Source organism: Patagioenas fasciata, chromosome 1 (genome assembly GCF_037038585.1).
Source record: "Patagioenas fasciata isolate bPatFas1 chromosome 1, bPatFas1.hap1, whole genome shotgun sequence".
Lineage (NCBI taxonomy): Eukaryota > Metazoa > Chordata > Aves > Columbiformes > Columbidae > Patagioenas > Patagioenas fasciata.
The window spans coordinates 74,608,286-74,627,302 of NC_092520.1; the positions used below are offsets into that span (position 1 = coordinate 74,608,286).

The 19,017-nt window shown below is 40.5% G+C and overlaps 1 protein-coding gene across 6 annotated transcripts in view; it reads left to right on the top strand.

Annotated features, from left to right (window-relative positions):
- The window catches only part of GRAMD1C (GRAM domain containing 1C), a 54,786-nt gene that overhangs the window by 24,366 nt on the left and 11,403 nt on the right, over window positions 1-19,017 (top strand). For 5 of the 6 annotated variants that reach the window (XM_065829249.2, XM_065829247.2, XM_065829248.2 and 2 more), the window contains exons 5-9: window positions 920-1,015; window positions 2,411-2,491; window positions 9,042-9,160; window positions 10,288-10,408; window positions 13,629-13,791. In XM_065829249.2, the coding sequence (XP_065685321.2) occupies window positions 920-1,015; window positions 2,411-2,491; window positions 9,042-9,160; window positions 10,288-10,408; window positions 13,629-13,791 (580 nt within the window). Of the gene's footprint in view, window positions 1-919; window positions 1,016-2,410; window positions 2,492-7,434; window positions 7,777-9,041; window positions 9,161-10,287; window positions 10,409-13,628; window positions 13,792-19,017 lie in introns of those variants that run through there. The other variant, XM_071809152.1, reaches the window with a different exon arrangement.

Sequence of the window (19,017 nt, forward strand, 5' to 3'; positions counted from 1 at the left end):
TCTTGTTGTAGACATGAGATTTAAAAAAAAAAAATTGCACCCTTGAATATATAAACTGTGTGAAGACTGATTTCTTTTTTTTTTCAGCCAAAACAGCATACATCCTGGTAGCTTGTTCCTGCTTGTCCAGCAGAGCGATATCTTGAGCAAAATGTTAAGGCAATCTGAGCCCATCAGTTACAATGGTAGAGCCAAGTTTTGGGATCTCCTTAGCAGGCTATTTAGGTACAGACAGAGAGAGTAAGTGGAGGACCTTCTACACTCACAGAACAAAGCAAGATCCATCTAGATGTTCTTTCTTTCTCTGAGCTGACCAGCAGCACAGCCTTGTCTTCAGGGGAAGGAACTAGGCTGAATAGAAATGGGTCATTGCAGCCAGTCACGCCATACTCTTCTGAACAGGAATGTTCCAAGAACTAATATGCAAGGCAAATGCACCTAAGTAGGAAGATCTCCTTGCGATGTATGGACTGCAAATAAACCTTTGTGAAAATGAACTAGATTGCCAACTTTTGAGAGATGGCATAGCCAAATTAGTCTGTTATCTGATCTCTGTCCTGCCTTATGTATAGTGTACCAACTGGGACTGGCTTTCAGATCTGGGGTTTGTATGAGGTTGGGATTGTGCCCTTAATCCTAAAGTGTTGCTGGAGGAGTGCAAGGGAAGAAGAGTGAGCTGCTTGCTTGTCTGGTCCTAGTGTGAAAGAAAAGGTTACTCTTAAGTCATCTTAATTTGCTTCTACTCTGGAATGTTTGCTGTTAAGGTTAGCAGGTAGAGACAGTAATTGCCTTTTTGATCTCAACTGAATTGCATCCCAGGGTTTGGGGTTAGAGTTCCTCTTGCTTGCTCTGTGACTTTGTAGAATTTTAGTCTTTACAGTTATTTTTAATATGTCTTATTAAATCTGTTTCTATATAGATTTCTATTGCCTTGAAGGATATCACTTTCATGACAAAGGAGAAGACTGCTCGGCTTATTCCAAATGCCATACAAATAGCAACAAAAGGAGAGAAGGTGAAAACCTGTATTTAAATGTTTGGGGGGGAGTGGTGTTTGTGTGTTTTTTGTGGTGTTTTTGTTGTTTTTGTAGTTGTTTGTTTTGGGTTTTGGCTTTTTGTTTTTTGTTTTTTTTTTTTTTTGGTGTGGGGTCTGATGTTTTTTTTTTTGTTTGTTAGTTTGGTTTGGTGTTGTGGGGTTTTTTGTGTTGGGTTAGGTTTTTTTTTTTAATGATAATGTCTGGGACACAGAGCACTTGTTGTAATTTTAAGTTTGTATAAGCAACTTCCCTGTCAAACCTTTAAATGTGATTAGGATTAGAAAATGCATTTGGTGTTTTGGCCCCTGTGCGTGTTGGCTCGACAGTTGATATTTAGTGGCAGAATCCTCTAGTAGTGTTGATGCAGGAATGAGAAAATAAGGAGGATTTTGTCCCACTGATACTCAAAGGAAAGCTGTTTGAAAACTGGAAGTTCAGGGCATTAGCTCAGAACTTATGTTCTTGAGTTTGATATTTTTTCCGATCTTGCTGGATTTAAAGTGCACCTGGAAGAAAACTGCTGAAAACAAATGGGCTGTGATATCATGGATTTCAAGTCACGGAGAAATCTACCCATAGAACATGCGATTTTATATTCTGGGAGGTGTAGTTTTTGGGTGTATACTTGGAAAAACTGAAAAGTGTGATGCAGAATGTTCTTATGTACAACACGCTTCATGATACTTATGTGAATGCCTTGAAAATAATAATTCTTAGCTGAATAGAGAGAATAGGTTTCCAGGGTGAATGTGAAATTGTTCTTTGTGATCAGACTGTGATTCCTTGTATTTGACTGTTCCCTCTCAATTTATTAAATATTAACTTTCATCATCAAGGAAGATAAACTTTGTCTGCTAGGCAAACTTTCAAATGGGAAAGATTTTAATACTGCATCTAATTTGATCTCCTATTTTAGTGATTTTAATTTCACATCTTCTCATGTGAAAAGATTAGTAAAGGAATATGTAGTGGAAAGATGGAAAGGGCTGTGGCTTGGAAGAAATAAGCATATGTTCAGGGTTTTTTTGCTCTCCCCCTTTCTGCTCCTCCCTTTTCCTTCTCCCTACCTCCTATTTGGAAGTGGGAGAAAGATGTAACACTGTAGTTACTTAAGGGCAAGCTCATCCTTCATACCAAACGTACCAATGATTGCAACTGGATGCCCAGAAGAGCAATTGTCATTATAAACTATGTGGATATTGGGGAAACTAACACTTACTCCACACATTTTATCTCTTTTAGTAAGTGTGAGGAATATGAACCCAGGTGTGTTGAATGCGAGAGGAGCGTGCCATTGCTGAAATCATTAGGACATTCAAGATATCTTGAAAATACTGACAAATGAGCTTTTTCCACTTTGTTTTTTCCTGCAGTTTTTCTTCACATCATTCAGTGCAAGAGACAGAAGCTACCTCAGTATCTTCCGCTTATGGCAGAATGTGTTGCTGGATAAGGTAGGCTTGTAAGTGCTGGTATCTCTGATTAAGTAACAAAATAATCTTTTTCTAATGTAAGCAGATGTGTCTTTGGAGGTTAGGAGACTACCCTTAGGAGATTAGCTTTTTCTTTCTGACACAGAAATCTAATTTAATTTTCTCCTTCAGCTCCTTGTACTTTAGATCCTAGATAACCTTCACATCCTTTCCTTCTCATGCTGCCCTCTACAACTTTGCTGTTGATGGAGAATTTTCTCTTCGAAGTTAGGTTGCATGCTTCTCTTCGCTACTAACTCAAGCAGATGTTACTAAATTGGCATACATTTGCTTTGCATTTTCTATGGCTAATTTGTGATCAAAAAGGCAAGAGGCTTTTCAGTGGAAGCTTTTTTCTTTTTAAGGGAAAAGCTGAAAGTCACCTTCCCAGATAAGCTAGCTGAACCTTTGCCAACCAACTCATTACAACTCCCCTGACCTTGAATAAATGCAATAAAGGCAGACTGTATGATATGGAAGTGCATTTTGGCAACTGCTGCTAGTTAGCTTGATTTATATTCCAATCTCTGGACACTTAAGCTAATCTTCTTTCTAAAAATGTACCAACACTTTTGCAGAACATCACTGTAAGTAACGCAGTTTTTGTAAACCAATTCTTTCCTGTTTATGACTCTTGTTTAAATATTTCAACACAGTTGCAATTGAACACTGAAATATCCATATATAACTGTACTACAATGGTCCCTAAGGGCTTAAAGCTGTTGCACTACTTATGTATTAATAGTACCCACACAAGTTTTTTGTTAGATAAATTTTAGGGCAGAATAGAGGCACTTTTTGTCAAAGAAAAACTGAAAATAAAGGAAAGCGCCATTTAAGCCAAAACCAATGTTTCCTGCAAATCTCTTGTCCCTCATCAAATATAATATTATTTAACTGTAAGATCATAACCATCTTGTCTTGAACCCAGCAGTAGAACTGCAAAACACCACAATGTACTAGCTATGTAACCTTGTTTTCTTTTGTTAGGCAACTTTATCAGGAATGCTAATTGACTTTGGTTGCTTTGTGGTGCTGAAGAGTGAATGTATGGCCATTCAGGTGTACCAGCCTATCCATGTGTCTGGAACATGGGCAACAAGCTTCTGTGCTGTTCAGTGTTAGTTTTTTTTGTGTGCATTTCTACCCTCTGCCACTGAAGTGAATGTCACATTAGGAACAATTACTCACTTCAGAGCAGTAACTACAGGATAGATATGAAAGTAGAAGGTTTGGACTGCATGTAAAATGAAGTTAAGCCAGCAGGTTTTAGGGACCACTGCATCTGTGTAGTTTTGGAATTCTCATTTTTCTTTCTATCCAATCTTGCTATTAGCTTTCTTATATCCTCGCTGAAGTATGTTGAAAGGCAAGTCTGTTATGTGAACATCTACTTGGAGTTCTCAGTTGTAAAATAGAGTATTACCATGAAGTATATGTAGTTGGTATTGTGGTTTTGGGTTGGTTTTGTTTGGTTTAGTATGTTGTTTTTTTGATGTGGTATGTTTGGAGTTGCTTCTTGGAACAGGATTCCTGTTGGGTTGAATTCCTGCTTTCTCAATGTAGTAGTGATATCTGATTTTTTGCTAGAATGCATTTTGAGTCACCTATCAGTCTATGATTCTCTATTCCTTAACCAAACTAGATCAAGCTATAGAGGGGCACTGAGGAAGCGAAAGTAGAATCTGAAGCTGTTAGAGCTGGATCTACTGACTCTGCTAGAATGACAGCTGTCCACTCACCTGTTGCCAAAACAAAGCAGTTGGTGCATCCAAATAGTTTTGTGGCTTTCTTGCCACCCCCCACTATGGCAGGGACAGTATACATTTGAAAGAGATCTCAAGCATCTTGAGGCTCTGGCATGGTGTGCAATGCCCTGAGTATATGAAAACTTCAGTGGTCAAAAGGATCCTTTCAGAATTTGTAAGACTTGTGACAAAAAAACCCCAGATCTCACTCTGGAACGAATTCCAAAAGGAGCTGGTTTTAATGTTTCCTCTGCAGATAGCTAAATATTTTAAAGCCTATGGATAACTTAGTTTTTATATGGAGTGTATTTGCTAGACCTAGAGATGACATCCAACTGTTATATTATGAATTATAGTAATTCTGGTGTTGTCAGAAGTATAACTCTGAGTGTAGCTGCCAATAGTGCTGGTTTGTGCCACCTGAAGGTAAATAATCCCCAATTTGCAGAATTTGGATCCAAGGTATTGTAGTTTTACTTGCTTCAGATCATGTTTGTGCAGAGGTTGCTTTCAGGCTCTGGCCTCTTCAGTGCTTCGTGGACAGAGATTTCATGTTATGAAGTCTCACCTCTGAAGAGTGACCTACCTTCTTTACCTGATATACCTGAAGCTTTGGTCCTCTGCAGAACCTCTCAGTAGGGTCAGCATGCCCTTTCCCAGATCTCCATCTTGTGGCCATTCTGCCTTGTACTTCTTAAGTGTTGCGTGCCCTAAACAGCTGAGCAAGGAGTCTTCTGGAAAGTCTGCCTTTCTTTTAGAAATTACTTGCTGTTTACTTTGTGTTGTGTAATGGTTATATACTATTCCATGCCTAAACCTACTTAGGCCTTGAGGATGCTCTCCCCCAGCTTGGAGCCACTGTTCTGATAGGACTCCTGGTCCACTTATCTGAGTTGTAATTCTCTAGTTCATAGCTGCTTCTTCAGATCTTCCTCAGAGTACAATACTGTGCATTTGGTACTCTTCAACTTTGGATACTCTGGAAATCAGGACCATCATAAGAGGAAGGTACTCCCTTTCTTAGGCTATGTTTTTAAAATATCCATGTAAATACTTTTTCTTTAAAGGGAAATTCGACTTGGTTTTTTTTTCCTATTACAAAATGTGCTCGAGTCTCTTAGGCTTTTACTTTGCCATTGTTTTTTAAATGCTCCTGGTCAAAGGGGGAAGCATCATGGAAAATAAGGAGTCATTAATGTGGGTCTGGAAGAGACATGATACCAGTCTTGATAAAACAGATAGCTGCTTCCACATCCACTGAGGCTTTCAATAATACATCATTTTATAAAATCAGCCAAAATTCCTGTTTTGCAGCAGACCTTTCAGATTGGTGAAAGGAGTTTACTAATGGCTGCTATTGACAGTAAAAGCAATGACATTTATACTTTTGCTTTATTCTTCTAAAGATTACGGGTGTCAAATATCCTTTCAGTTTAAGGGAGAAGGAACAAATTAAAATCTAATTAGGCAGGTCATTCAAATCCCGAACACACACAGTGCTCCTTATTTCTAGTGGAACAAGATCTTAACTTAGTTGGTCTCAATTCCCATGAGTCCTTTTCCTTGGAGTTGGATTTATTGTTGTTGTTCTTATTCTTTGCTGGGTAGAGATTTGCACCTGTCTCCAGAGACATTTTAGCAGGTAAGTCTAGAGGTGTGAGAAGGAACCAGAATTTCTGATGAGCTGTGCTTCTTGTGACAAACGTGAAACCAGGACAGCAATTTGGCCTTCCCTGGCAGCTTCTCAGGGAAGTTTGTAAAAAGGAGATGTTTATTTGCACCTTTTGTGTGCAATGGAGGGTTGTTTTACCGATCAAAGAAGGCCTGAGTTGTTGGGCAGTTACAGCGGAGCTTGATGTTTTCCCTTGGGAGCAAGTGATCAGACAGACTGCCACATCAGAGTTGCCTGGTGGGTGTGTGTGTGGGGGGGTATCTCTGGAGTAAACCTGTACAGAGTGTCTTGTTCTTATTTCTGCATCTGTCCATAGGGGGTAAAAATTGGTGTCTTTGCTTATGTTGGTGCTATTCTGTAGTACTGCTTGTGCCATGCCGCCACTTTGTCTAGCATGAAACCAAGTATTGATGTTTTATGATGTGTTATTGAAAACACAAAAATGTATCCTGACTGCTTCTTGTAGCCTTTACTTTTGTATACAAAGAGAGCTGAGCAGGGAAAAGATGGTGTAGACAATCAGCTTGAGCGGGCAAAGTAATTCATGTTTAGATTCAGCCTTTCAAGCTCCAGAGCTTCTGAAACCATCCTCTCAGAAGCAGAAGTCTGACCCAGAAAATTTGTGCCTTCCTTTGCCTTCAGAACTAATCCTTTCTGATACAATAAGGGAAGTCTGGTTTGATCTTGGGCTGTGACCATTAACAACTAATTATATCTAGCTGAGGTAAGAATAATTGAGCAGAGTGCAAGAATCCTGTTTTAGAAGCAGAAGTTGCTAACATTGATTCATAAAACCACAGGAAACAGCTTTATAGATTCCTAAAATGCATAGCTTGAAGTCCCTCTGCTTTCCTTCAATCTGTTGAGCTCTCTGTGCAAGGGCAGTCTGATTTGCCCACAGACTGGTGCAGAACATGCTAGTGAATTTAATTAGCGACTTCAGCTATTTCCCAGTTATTTTCTTATGGTTGGAAATAAAGGCAGTGGCAATACTGAGCCGCGGAAGTGAAAGTGACTTTGTTTCTGTCCTTTAATTTCTGTTTGAAAGGTGTGCTGTCTAAAGATACATACACCTCAGTCATATTTTGAAACCATGTAATGCCTTCTCATGTTTTAGCCATTAATGCAAACAGCTGTAGGCAGTTGGTTGTGGTTATGAGTTTACAGCTCCAAAAGACAGCATGCCTGCGTAAGTAAGGCAGCTGTATGTTGATGCATGTGTTTTTAGCACTACATTGCTTTGCAGAACAAACCCCCATAGCAGAGGGAGGCTGGTATTAGCTGTTACGACCCTTGCTTTATTATGTGTGTTTTGTGTTTTAATGTTTACTTTGCCCTCGGTAGGATTAAATACCTTGAAACTGATCTCTACCAATAGGATGCTTGTGCCAGCCACCTTCTGAAAAGCCTGAAACTTTGTTCTGCTGGAAAATAGCTGAAGGAATAACCTAAACTGGGCTGGGTTTGCCCTGACTCTCGCACGCTTTCTCCCTCTTTGGTGGGGGAGAGGCTCCCTTGCGATGCAATGCGGGGGTCCCGCACCGAGTGCGTGGGAGCAGAGGGACACCCGTGGCTGGCCTGGCGACGGGGACGGGCGCCGTGGCGATGCCCTCGAGTGCCCCGTTTCCCCTGGGGCCGTCCCCGGGGGTCGGCGGCACCCCGGCCGGGCGGAGGGTAGGGGCTGCCGGGAAAGGTGCTGCCACGGTCCTGCTGGCAGGAGACGCCGCCGGGGGAGCGGGAGGGCGGCTCCGGCCGGGCCCCGCCGCCGAGCAGGAAGTGGGAGTGCGGCGGCGGCCGGCGGGGCCCGGGGTGTCCCGGGAGCGACGCTGCCCAGCGGGAAACGGCAGGTTTGTCGCGATGCGGGGCGACAGGGGCTTTTGGGCGGGACACAGCGCGAGGGTTGGGAAGGAGAGAGGGGGGTGGGTAGATGCCGGCAGTCCCGAGGGGAGAGCAGTGAGGGTGCGTATAGTTGTGCATTTGCATTCCTGCTTGTGGGTCAGATGTTTTATGTCTAAGATTGCAAGTAGTATAACACTCTACAGGTGGAGCAAGGAGGTGGAGGGGATCATTTAAAAGCCCTTTAAATAATGTATCGGTATTTAATGTGATCATTTCATGCAAATAGTAAGCAGCACTTGTGTTACTGCCTCATTAGCACAAGTCTGTTCCCTTGATCAATATGGATTGTGGCTGAGGCACATTTTCCAGTGTCGTGTCTCTTTCTTAAGATTGCTAGTATTGCTGTCAGAGCTCTGCTAAATCCCAGAACCTTATTTCCTTTCTTTTTTTTTTTTGTTTTTTTTTTTGTTTTTCTTGAACCCTTTACAGCTGAAGTGGACTTTGAAACTAGTTGCTTACATTATACTGATAAGAGTTTGTCATACTACCTCCACTTCCTGACTTTTCTCATGATCTGAGCAAACTTAAATATATCCCAGTAACTGTCAAGATTCATGGAACAGGGCAGAGATATTATAGAGAAATAGAAGAGTTAGTGAGGAATCAAGGTAACACAGTTACTGAGTAAAAGCAACTATCTTATGTAAAGGGTGTTCTGCTGTTATTCCAAAAGCAAGGACCTCCTGTCCCACCTTGGCAAAAGGGTTAGTTGGCTGACCTAGACATCACTGTCTGCAGTGACTGAAATGTTAGCCTCTCACCGTTTTTAAAGCACTCTGAGCATCCTGAGGAAACGGGCAAGTATCTAGTAACTGTTTGCCTAAGATCAAAGAGGGAGTTCCTGGCTGTCTACCAGTTACTGGTCTTCTGCTGTATCAACTGAAATTCAAGGCAGCTACCTTGAAGATATCTGTGAAAACGCTGGAGATGTATGATGAAGCAAGTGGTGGCTACAAATGTGTTTTCTTGAAATAACAATTTTTCTCGTGTCTGATATTATTGGTTAAACAGCAATGGGTTGGGAATGTGGAGTAGACAGGAGTACAGTACCCCAAAATGCTGAAATCCAATCTTGAAATGTGATACCTAAATACTTTCAGTCCTGGTCAGAATTGAGGTTAAAGGCTGTGGTGTAATTAAAACTTCTTACTGTTTTACTTCTTGTGCCTTGCTGTCCAATACGGTAGCTCTTGACTAGCTTGTTTTCTTTCAGAAGCTGACCAAGCAGGAATTCTGGCAGTTGGTGCACCAGAGCTATGGCTCTGAGCTGGGCTTGAACAGTGAGGAGATGGAAAGCTTCCACTCATCATCTGAGGACAACGGGCAGCCTCGGTAAGGGGAGGCTATAAAGCTTAATGAAATACTTGGGGAGAAGCAGTGCCCTCTTAAAAATTATTTTCCTGAAGGGCTGCTGTAGCCTTACTAGAAAGGTTAATCCTGTAGTTAGAGGATGCAAAGAACTGAACTACATAAACTGAGCGTGCATAAAAACCTCATTGTGTTCATTGTCTAAAAGAGTAGGAGCACAGCTGAGGCCCCTCAGAGGAAGGAGATAGGAGGACCTTGTTCTCCCTGGATCTGCTTGGGGATATCAGCAGGATGGCTTATATAGCAGTGTTTTGTCATGATGGTGTCTAGTTAGGATCTGTATATCCTTCAACAATATGGAAGGGCTGAATGGAATGGAGCTATATATAATGTTCAGACACTTTTTCCCCTTCCTCTATGGAGACTGAAACACTTGTTTTGCTTTGTTCTCCTGATATCTGAGGTCTTAGCTTATTTTTGTATTGTCCTCAGCTTTAGTTAAGAAGCTGGTATAACGTAATGGTATGTGGATTTTTTTAAAAACATTTGCCTTGATTTTTTTTTTGGAGCAAATGTGAACTTACCTATGAACTGCCAGTGTCAATCTAATAATGGGGCTTTAATTTTTGTATATGTATGTAAATAAGTATGGCTCTACAAAACTGAACAATGTAATTCATGTCTCTCTTCAATCCTGTGTTATCTGAGTATGTTTGTTAGAAAAAAAATCTGAAGTTTGCTGCAAGTTGCAAAAGATGTCCTATTAAATACTTTGCGGGGGGGGATGTCCTATTAAAAAAAAAGGAAAAAATGCACTACTTTGCAACTCTGGAGTAAGGGATGCAGGAAAAAAGTTGTCTTAAATTCTCTTGAAACATTTTGTTTCCAAATTTGTTCTAAGCTATCTCAGTTTCCTCTTTTCCAACAGCACTCCCTTCTCTCTGCACCAGTGCTTCGTTTTACTAACTTCATGGTCAGAAGCTTAATCTTCTGAGAGATAGCTAGTGGGAGGAGAACAGCTGGAGAGAATGAGCCAGATGTAGGAAGAATGAGTTGGTAGTTTTTAATATTAGCTGAACAGCCATGGTTTGAATGCAAAAATCACATGAGAAGCTGTCTCCAAAGCTAATTTTCCTTTTTGCTTTGGACAGATCCACCATTTGTGATGATTCTGGAGAAAGGGATGAAAAACTGCCTAAAATGATTGGTTTAGTTCAGGAACCCACACTTCAGACAGAAGGAGAATCGCTCAATAGCCGCACGTTGCGACGAGTAAGTGCTGACACAGCCTTTCTTACTGTTTGTAACTGATAAGTATATGTGCTTAACTTGTATATCTTTGAGCACATATCTGTAATGCATGTGGAACGTAATCTAAAGAATCCTGTGAGAATTCATGGTAGTCTAGAAGATAGTCAGAAATTTGGGATTAATATCTTCAAGTTTCAATAATATCTCTTTAATTTGGAAATTAACAAACTTCTGTATAAGAGAACATTTTTTGGTGTGAGTTTCAGCCATGTCAAAAGGTCAGTCTGCTGCTGTGAACACATGAAACCTTTTTGAAACTTAGATTTGTGGAAATATTTCAGAAGGAAGAGTAAAAAAAAACCCCACACTTGGATATAGTAAAGATGAGTTTTCCTTTAATGCCTTGGATTAATGCAACTGAGCAAGCATGGGTGTTTCATGCATGATATTGTACGAATTTATGAAGGTATTTAGCTGGTCGGGAGGGCAAGCACATCAGTAGCGGTATGAGGTGTGCACAGTGTGTAATACCATTGTTGGGACTCCTGGGTGTACTTGGGGGTCCTGAAAGGCTATGGACATTTTCTTGTGATTAACAGATACTCCAAGGGAAAGATCTTGAAAAAGCAAATGAAGTGCTTAAGCATTTCTTGTAAAATTCACTAGGTTTGGGTACCTAATTACTGTTTCTGCTTTGGAAAAATCAGAGGTGGTAAAAAGGAGGTACTTGTAATAGTTTTTACAGGTGCTAAATCTAATTGGGTGTGTTGGTGAGCAGTAATGCCTTGGGATTTGGTTTGTACACAAGGAAAAACTTATAGGATTCTCTCTTGAATAAGTGGCTTTTTAAAAGTCCTTTAATCATAGTGTAAAAATGCAGTCTTGATAAATGTATAACTAAACTGTTTAGATTACTGTTTCAGTGTAACTAAAATACATAATGCTTGTGTACAGCTATGTGTATCACTTGGCACTTCTCAAGAATATCGACATATTCTGTACAAGCCCAGGATCACAGCAAATGCTGTAGAGGCAGGGGGCAATAGGAGGATGCAGTAGTGCTGAGAATGCATTTATCAGAAATGATGGCATTGATGATACGAAACATGTTGAATCATCTTCCGAAGACTAGGGAGAAAGAGACTTGACCCCTTCTTTTCTTGCTGTCATAGGCAATGTAAGTCTCAAAGCTCCCTACAGGGGGAGATGTGAAATGGTGGAGGTGTTGGCTAGAGTGCTTGTCCTGTCTTGGAAAAAATATTGTTGATAGCTGTCTGTAGTTGATTAAAGAAAGTCTTTGTGCAACATCAGTTGTGGCATGTGTGTTCACAATGTAGGAATCACCTTATTGTCTGCCTGAATCAACCATCTTCCCTCCACCCCATGCAGGGAGACCTTAGAGTCTCCCAGTCCTGGGGCTTGCTGTTCCCAGGTTAAAAAGCTGAAAAGCCTTGGCACAGAGCTTAGTGGTACTTGGCTAGCTCAGGAGATAAATGTACATAAGGAAGAAATAATACATCTTTAATTCCAGCTGACAGATCTTAAAGGCATTACTCTTTAGGGAAAAAAAAAAAAAAACCCACACAACACAAACGAGGAAACTACGTTTGAGTTGATCAATTATTTTAAAAGTTTAGTTGTGAATTTACTTGTCCCTAAAATCACAAAAGGCTTTCTCTATAGGAGCTGTTGCTCTGGTTTTCTGACTTGAGCCTGACTTTTCTGTTCTGCCTGTGGCATAGTGGGACTGCTTTTGTATTGCTGGTGAGAGCTCTACCTGTTCACCAAATCTTCACCAGTTCTTCAAGATGCAATGAGAGTTCCTTGGATTTGTGCTGGATCTGTGTCAGTTCTTAGACTGTTTAACCACAACTAGTTCCTTTCAGTCTTCTGTATGTTTTGGTAGAATATTTTTCATATTGAAATGTTGGTTCTGTACTATTTCTGCTGTGTGACTGAGTATAACCTTAGGCATGGTTGCTGCTTTCAATAAAAGCATTTGTTAATTGGTCTGCTTTCCTGATGCAGTCTTTTTTTTTTTTTTTTGACCTTGAGGGAGTATTTTTACCTACCTATACTGCAGTCAAATTTATGCTTGTCTGTTTTTTTATCCACCCACCTTCTACTAATGGCTCTCAGTTACACAAAAAAGCAAGTGGTCTTTATTTTGAAAAAAGCTGAGGAGTACAGGAAGTACATGATGACTGTTCAAGTAGCGGATGCTCTTGCTTTTTTGAATCGGTGCTGAATAATCTTTAGGGATGATGGTATTGCAGATGAATTTGACCTATACAGTTGAGAAGGCCTAATCTTATTTATTATCATCTGTGTACAGCTGCATATGGGAGGACTGTACTTCCAGCTGTTCCACTGGAGGCAATGGGAGCTTTGAGGAGAGGTTTAAAATGGAAACTGTGATTCACAGCTAGTAGCCAAGCTTCTTGAGTGCTGTTTTGAGATGTACAAACCTTGGGCATATAGTCTTATTAGAAATAACTTTTTGAATTGTGCAATGGCATGTAAGGTTAGCCACCAGTTATTATAGTTTAGGGTCAAGAGCTGCATTGTTGATTCAGTGACTGATATTTTGGAGGATGTTGTGCATATATATTGGAGATGGCAAATGATATTCCATTGCTTTGTTCCTGAAAAGCAACATTTTATAGGTAGAATGGCTGTAGACAGTGTTTTAAAACTTTTTCGTTTTTGTCGAAGGGTATTATGGTGCCCTACAAATTAAGAACACCTTTCAACTATATAATTGGTATGATCTAATCTTGCTGGAAGAAAGGGAGGCCCTGTGTATTTCATTGTGCTTCCCCTCAGGCTTGTTGGAACCCTTGCTAAACTGGCAGGAAAATAATAGCCTGATCAATAAAAAGTAAATAATCTGTGTTAATGAATTTATAAATGCTAGTGTTGATGCAGGGAGGGGGACCAAACTGTGCTGGTCAGTGGATGTGGACTAAACTGCCCCTTTTAAGGCAACTCTATGTATGACAGTACAGGTGACCAAGTATGTCACTTGTTACCCCACTAAAGAGTTTGAAATAAAGAGGAAGGAAGGTTGGGATAGGGGAATGAGGGAGAGATGAGTCCTTGACTGTGTGGTAATTGAGCAGATAGAACTTGTGGCTTCCTTTATATTTCTTTCTTCGACAGTATCTTTCTCTTCTCTTAAATGGTCTGTGATTATGGACGCACTGTTTTTTCCCTCCCTCCCCCCTCTTGGTTGTTTCAGGTGGAGGAGTCCGTAAGTGAGAAGAAAATAAAGAAGAGCCCTCTTCCATCTTCAGAAAGGAAACCTGTTAAGCTAGTCAGGAGCAGGTCTCTAGAAAAGTCTTTGGACCTGAATGAGAATGAAAATCTCCCAGAGAAGAGCAGTGCCTCAGACAGTGAAGAAGGTATATTTCTTAACAATTGTGATCTGTAAGACACCTGACTCTGGTGTTCCATCTCATTTGTGGGGCATGTTAGAGAACTTTCTGATCTTATGAAACTTGTTTCACAGAATTGCAGCGAAAATATCTTTATCTTACTTAGTTTATAGGGAGGAAAAATAAAAAGTTGTTGGGGGTGTTTAGAATGAAAACAAATTGTGGTTTTGCTTTTTTCTCATTTGGTGGGTAAAGAGTTGCTAACAGCTTAAACTAAAAAAAGTTTCTCAACAATGCGGTGGTGTTTGTTCACTTTCCGTGCTCTCGCAGGTATTTCAAATATTTTTCTTTGCTTTGTTTTCACTCTTAGGAACTGAGAGGAAATATTTCAGACTGTTCTCCAGTTTCTGAAAGATTACCCCACCCTGCCTTCTTTACACTTCTACTTTCTTAAGCCATATGGGCTTTAATGTTATTGGTGGAGTAAGCTGAGGAATCACTGAAGGTCCAAACAAGACAACTTCCCAGCTTTCAGAAGTATATTGTGCATATTTTGAATCTGATCTGAAAATAAAAACACCTTAACATGTATCTTGGAGTAGCTTATACTTCATGTGCCAACAAAGTTACTATATTAATGGATCCTAATATACCATCCTCATAACTCATACTTCATTACCCAGTACAATCTGAGAAGAAACTTGGATACCACAGTAGTACAGAGATTGTAACTTGGCTATTGTGTGCTTCCTTTCTTCTTCTCACTGTAGGAGAGAGAAGCACAGCTGTATGTTCCATACTGGTTTGGGTATGAGTGTTCCTGCTACATCCTGGGGAGAGAGGGTAAGGCCAGAGTGTGCCTTCTGCCCAGGCTGGATGACAGTGAGACTTGTGCTGAGGTCTGTGGGTGCTTGTTCTGTGTTCCCACAGTTGACAAGTTCTCACCCTTCTAAGTTGAGCTTGTTGCTTACTGTGGGGAACTTTCTTGTGCCAAAGCGTGGTAGTTGTTCAAACAGCTCACTGAAGTTGTGGTGGATGTTATGTTAAAGAGGAGACTGAGGGAGGCATCATGGCAGCTACAGCTTCCTCACAAGGGGAGGAGGAAGGGCAGGTGCTGGTCTCTTCTCTCTGGTGACCAATGACAGAACCCGAGGGAATGGCAGAAAGATGTGCCGGGAAGGTTTAGGTTAGACATTAGGAGAAGGTTCTTCACCCAGAGGGTGCTGGAGCACTGGAACAGGCTCCCCAGGGAGGTGTCATGGCCCCAAGCCTGACAGTGTTCAAGAGACTGGACAGTGCTCTCAGACACATGGTGTGAACTGTGGGGTTGTCGGGTGCAAGGACAGGAGTTGGACTCTGATCCTTGTGAGTCCCTTCCAACTCAGGATATTCTATGATTCTGCAATCTCAATCTTGGACTCTGTAAATGCCTTTAAAACAAGGTGTGCATAGTCTGGATTGGTTTCAAAGTTATATGGTGGTATGCAAACAAAGGTCAGAAAAGCTCAATAGTAGCAGTGTGCTCAGTAGCAGCTGAATATTTCTTTCATATGCAAAGAGAACCTACTTTAATCACCTGTTGGTGGTAATAGAACAGTTCAGTTAATTGAAGCCAGTTCTTAATCTGGCTGAGAAATTTTGCATGTCATCTTTTCAGAGTTTGCAGCTGAAGTTGCTTGCAAGTATCATTATGCTGGGATTGCTGAGGTGTCCAGGAAAGCTTTCAAAGTAATGGATTGAATTGTCTACCTGCAAGTTGTGGTTGTTGCCTGAGGATATGCTTATATTTAACTAACTTTCCTTTTGTTCACCCACACTGCTCCTCTGCTTGAGTGCAGATTCAACTCAGTGCGTGTCAGATTGTATCATTTTTGTGAATATACCTACTTGAACAGACTGCTGTTTATGCCATACTCCTACACACTTAAAAAGCTTCACAAAGTAATTGTCTGTTCTATCACAGGTTTATGTTTTAGAGCAGCAGAAAGCTTTGGCCTTCAGATGTTTTAGTTATCTTCCAGTTTTCCTATCTTCTTTGTATCACATCTATCTTCTGTGTCAGGATTTTAATTTTTCTATGGCAAAATCTCCAGTGAAACTGATTGAAAATAGTCCTCTTGTCTTTCATGCTGCTGTTTGCCTAAATGATAGCAGTAAATACTCCCTGTTATGCCTGCATTGGTGACATTGAGTAAATAGAGAATGTTAAACTGGAGATGTCTCTTTAAAAGAGAACTGACTTCATGCTGCTTTTTTTATTTCTCCTCCCTTCCCCAAGACTAGTCTGTCTTTATTCAGAGCAGGATTTTCTAGTCATACAACATTAATCTTTTCTCTGAGATTGCCTTCTTCATACTTAGAATATCTTTTTCCTCTGTTTCTCTGTCTGTTTTCTATTGCAGTTGCCCCATACTGTTACAAGGTGAATTCCTTCATGCAAACAAAATTAGCTTTCCCACATGGCAAAGGTTTACCCATGCGATTAATTTCTCTTGTCCCCTCTGGCTCATGCTCAGGCTGCCCATGGAGGTGTCCTAGCAAATAAGGTGAGGGGCAGGCTCAAGACTGTTGTTCTACAACTCTGGGTCCACCTGACACCCAAAGCTGGAATTCCAGAGCCATGGCAACAATAGTTCCCTTGCTCTAAGCAATTCTCATAGCACTTACTGGGGGATGAGGGAGTGTGCATCTCACTCTGCACTACTGACCTATTGACCTACATCTTGGTGCCTTTGTTTGTTTTCATAAATGGAAATAAAAATCTCAAGCCATGACAAATTTTTGGCTAAGCTAAAAATTAATATCTGTGGTCTTAGTTCTGAATTTCAGAAAACAAATTTTAGTTCAAGCACAGAATAAATATTTCCAAATCAGAGCTAGGAGATTTTTGAATTTCCTCAAATGACTCTTTTGTATGTAGGGTTTCTATATGGATCAACAATGTTCAGCAGCGTAGAATACTTTGAAGAAAGAAGGGGGAACCAGGAAACTGAAAACAGGATTTTCTGTTGGAAAGCTTTACTGTATACAGGGACATCATCAATTCCTGATATCCTTGCATAACTTGACAGACTTACTCTATAGTTTCTATTTGTGCTAATAGCCACCATAAATGTGTGGTCTGCAGGAGGGCAGCACTGCTTGCACTGTGCTGTGAGATTGGTACAGTGGTGACTTGACTTTTCTTGGGATAGGGATATATGGGGTAGAAAATGTTTGAAGTACAGGGTGGTTGTTAGTTCAGCCCTGTTTGTGTGTGGTGTGTTTTTCCTCCTTTTTTCATCAAGTTATTAAAATTTTGGATATAAAATGTATGTAAGAAAGAGTAGCCCTGTTATCTTGTTGGCATTTTAATCAAAATACCAAAAGCACATATTTTGTTGAATATATATCAATTATTTGTTGCTTTGGAATTCGGAGGATACATGTTTGAGTTATCTAAAGACAAAAGGCATTAAGTTTTTTTGTCCTGTGAACTGGAAAAAGTTAGCATTGTCACTCAGTACCTCCCCAAGTTAATGTAAAAGACTGAGTACAAAATTATAGGGGAGCTCTTTGATAATGGTTAATATTGGTGATGCAGTCTTTAAATAGATGCTGTCTGGAACGTGTTCACTCTAGGAACTGGTTTTATTGACTTGATTTCAGGTGTGTCTGGTTAAAGGCTCCTACTTGCTTATTCTTCATGCAGTGTGTGATTTTATTTTTTTTTTTTTTTCCCATCTGCAGTTGCACAGAAATCCTCAACAGTGCCAAGATTTGTATATATTTTTTCTTCTTCTGATCCTCCCCAACTCCGTGGAGGGGAAAAATCAGTCATCTTATTAATTTGTTTGATAGCCTCTGCTCTTGTCAGTTCAGCTTTCTTAATTTGCTTGTGGTTTGTGTTAAGCTTTGAGCTGTTGGTTGTTAACGGAAATTTTAATAATATTTTTTTCCTGCTCCCGTTCTTCCCCCTCCAGTTTTGTATCTTCTTACACTGTAGATGTTTGCAAACTCTTGTAATCACTGCTGCATAATGGTATTATATTCCAACATTATATGACAGCTTGCCTTGCAGTGATGAAAATGACCTTATGAAGTGCAAGGCAATAGTGGGGGAGGGAACAGACTTGTTTTTCAATAGATACTCTCCTGGACCTGACACTTTGACTTCTCCTTTTTAGAGAAATGACTAGACAGAAATAGTGTGGGTAAAGCAACTAACAAAGTTTCATATAGACTCATGGACATTCTCGCTTAAGATGCAGTATGAGGAGGACAGACTTCATGCTTGAAGAGTAAAGGTCTGCAGCAAGGTCTGCACCTTCAGGGCTTTGTGCATTTATCATAAGTTACTGTAGCTTACCAAATGACCTCACATCAACAGCAACATTGTAGCTGTCCTCAGGTGTTTCAGGTGAACATAAAGTTGTGTCATTTAGCTAAGCCTCACCAAGGCAAAGGTAGCTTGTATTATCTTGTATTTGCTGAGATACGTATAAATAACTGTCAAAGCTTACCTGCTGACTTGATCATGTGTCTAGGCCCTTTCTACTTTTTTTAAGTGGTAGTAGATTCTTTGGGCATGTCAAGATCCAGCTGAGTAAGACTCAACCAGAGTAACTAGCTTTGAATTACTTGGTAATTCATGCTCCATGCATGTTAGCTGATGTGTAGTAGGCGGAGGAGATGTCACCATCAATCTGAAGCTTCTTGTCTCTGAGCAAAAGAGAGGAGGTAGGGAGTGCACTCTGAAAGGAGAGGTCTGTCATATTGAGGTCTACTTAGCTGAGGTCAAAGTTACAGTTCACCTGGACTGCATTTTGCTGGATTTAGGTTCAGCTCTGAGAGGAAATACAGTGAATATAAGCTGAAAAAACAGGCTGAATTTCTGGCTTCCTGTAGGCTGTTTTAGCACAGCAGAATCTGTGTTCTGACATGCAATGACTGCATCTTGGCTGGTTAAATAGGCCTCTTAAAACACATACTTGCTTTCTGTCCCACATTACAATTGTGTAGACTTAAAATTACATAAGCAGGACATGATGTGGGAAGGAAGTCCATCTCTTGTGTGAGCACAAAAATGTGGCGCTCACGCTTCACATTTTTGTAGGCAGAGGTATAACAGGGACTTTGAGCAGGCTAGAAGCAGCACTAGAGTAGAAGTCTGCTCAGTCAGAATTGGATTTCATTAGGGAATGTTGTGGTGTTTAGTTTCTGTATTTGCATTTATCAATACTGACTGCTACCAAGAAGTAATGTTTTAAGTGC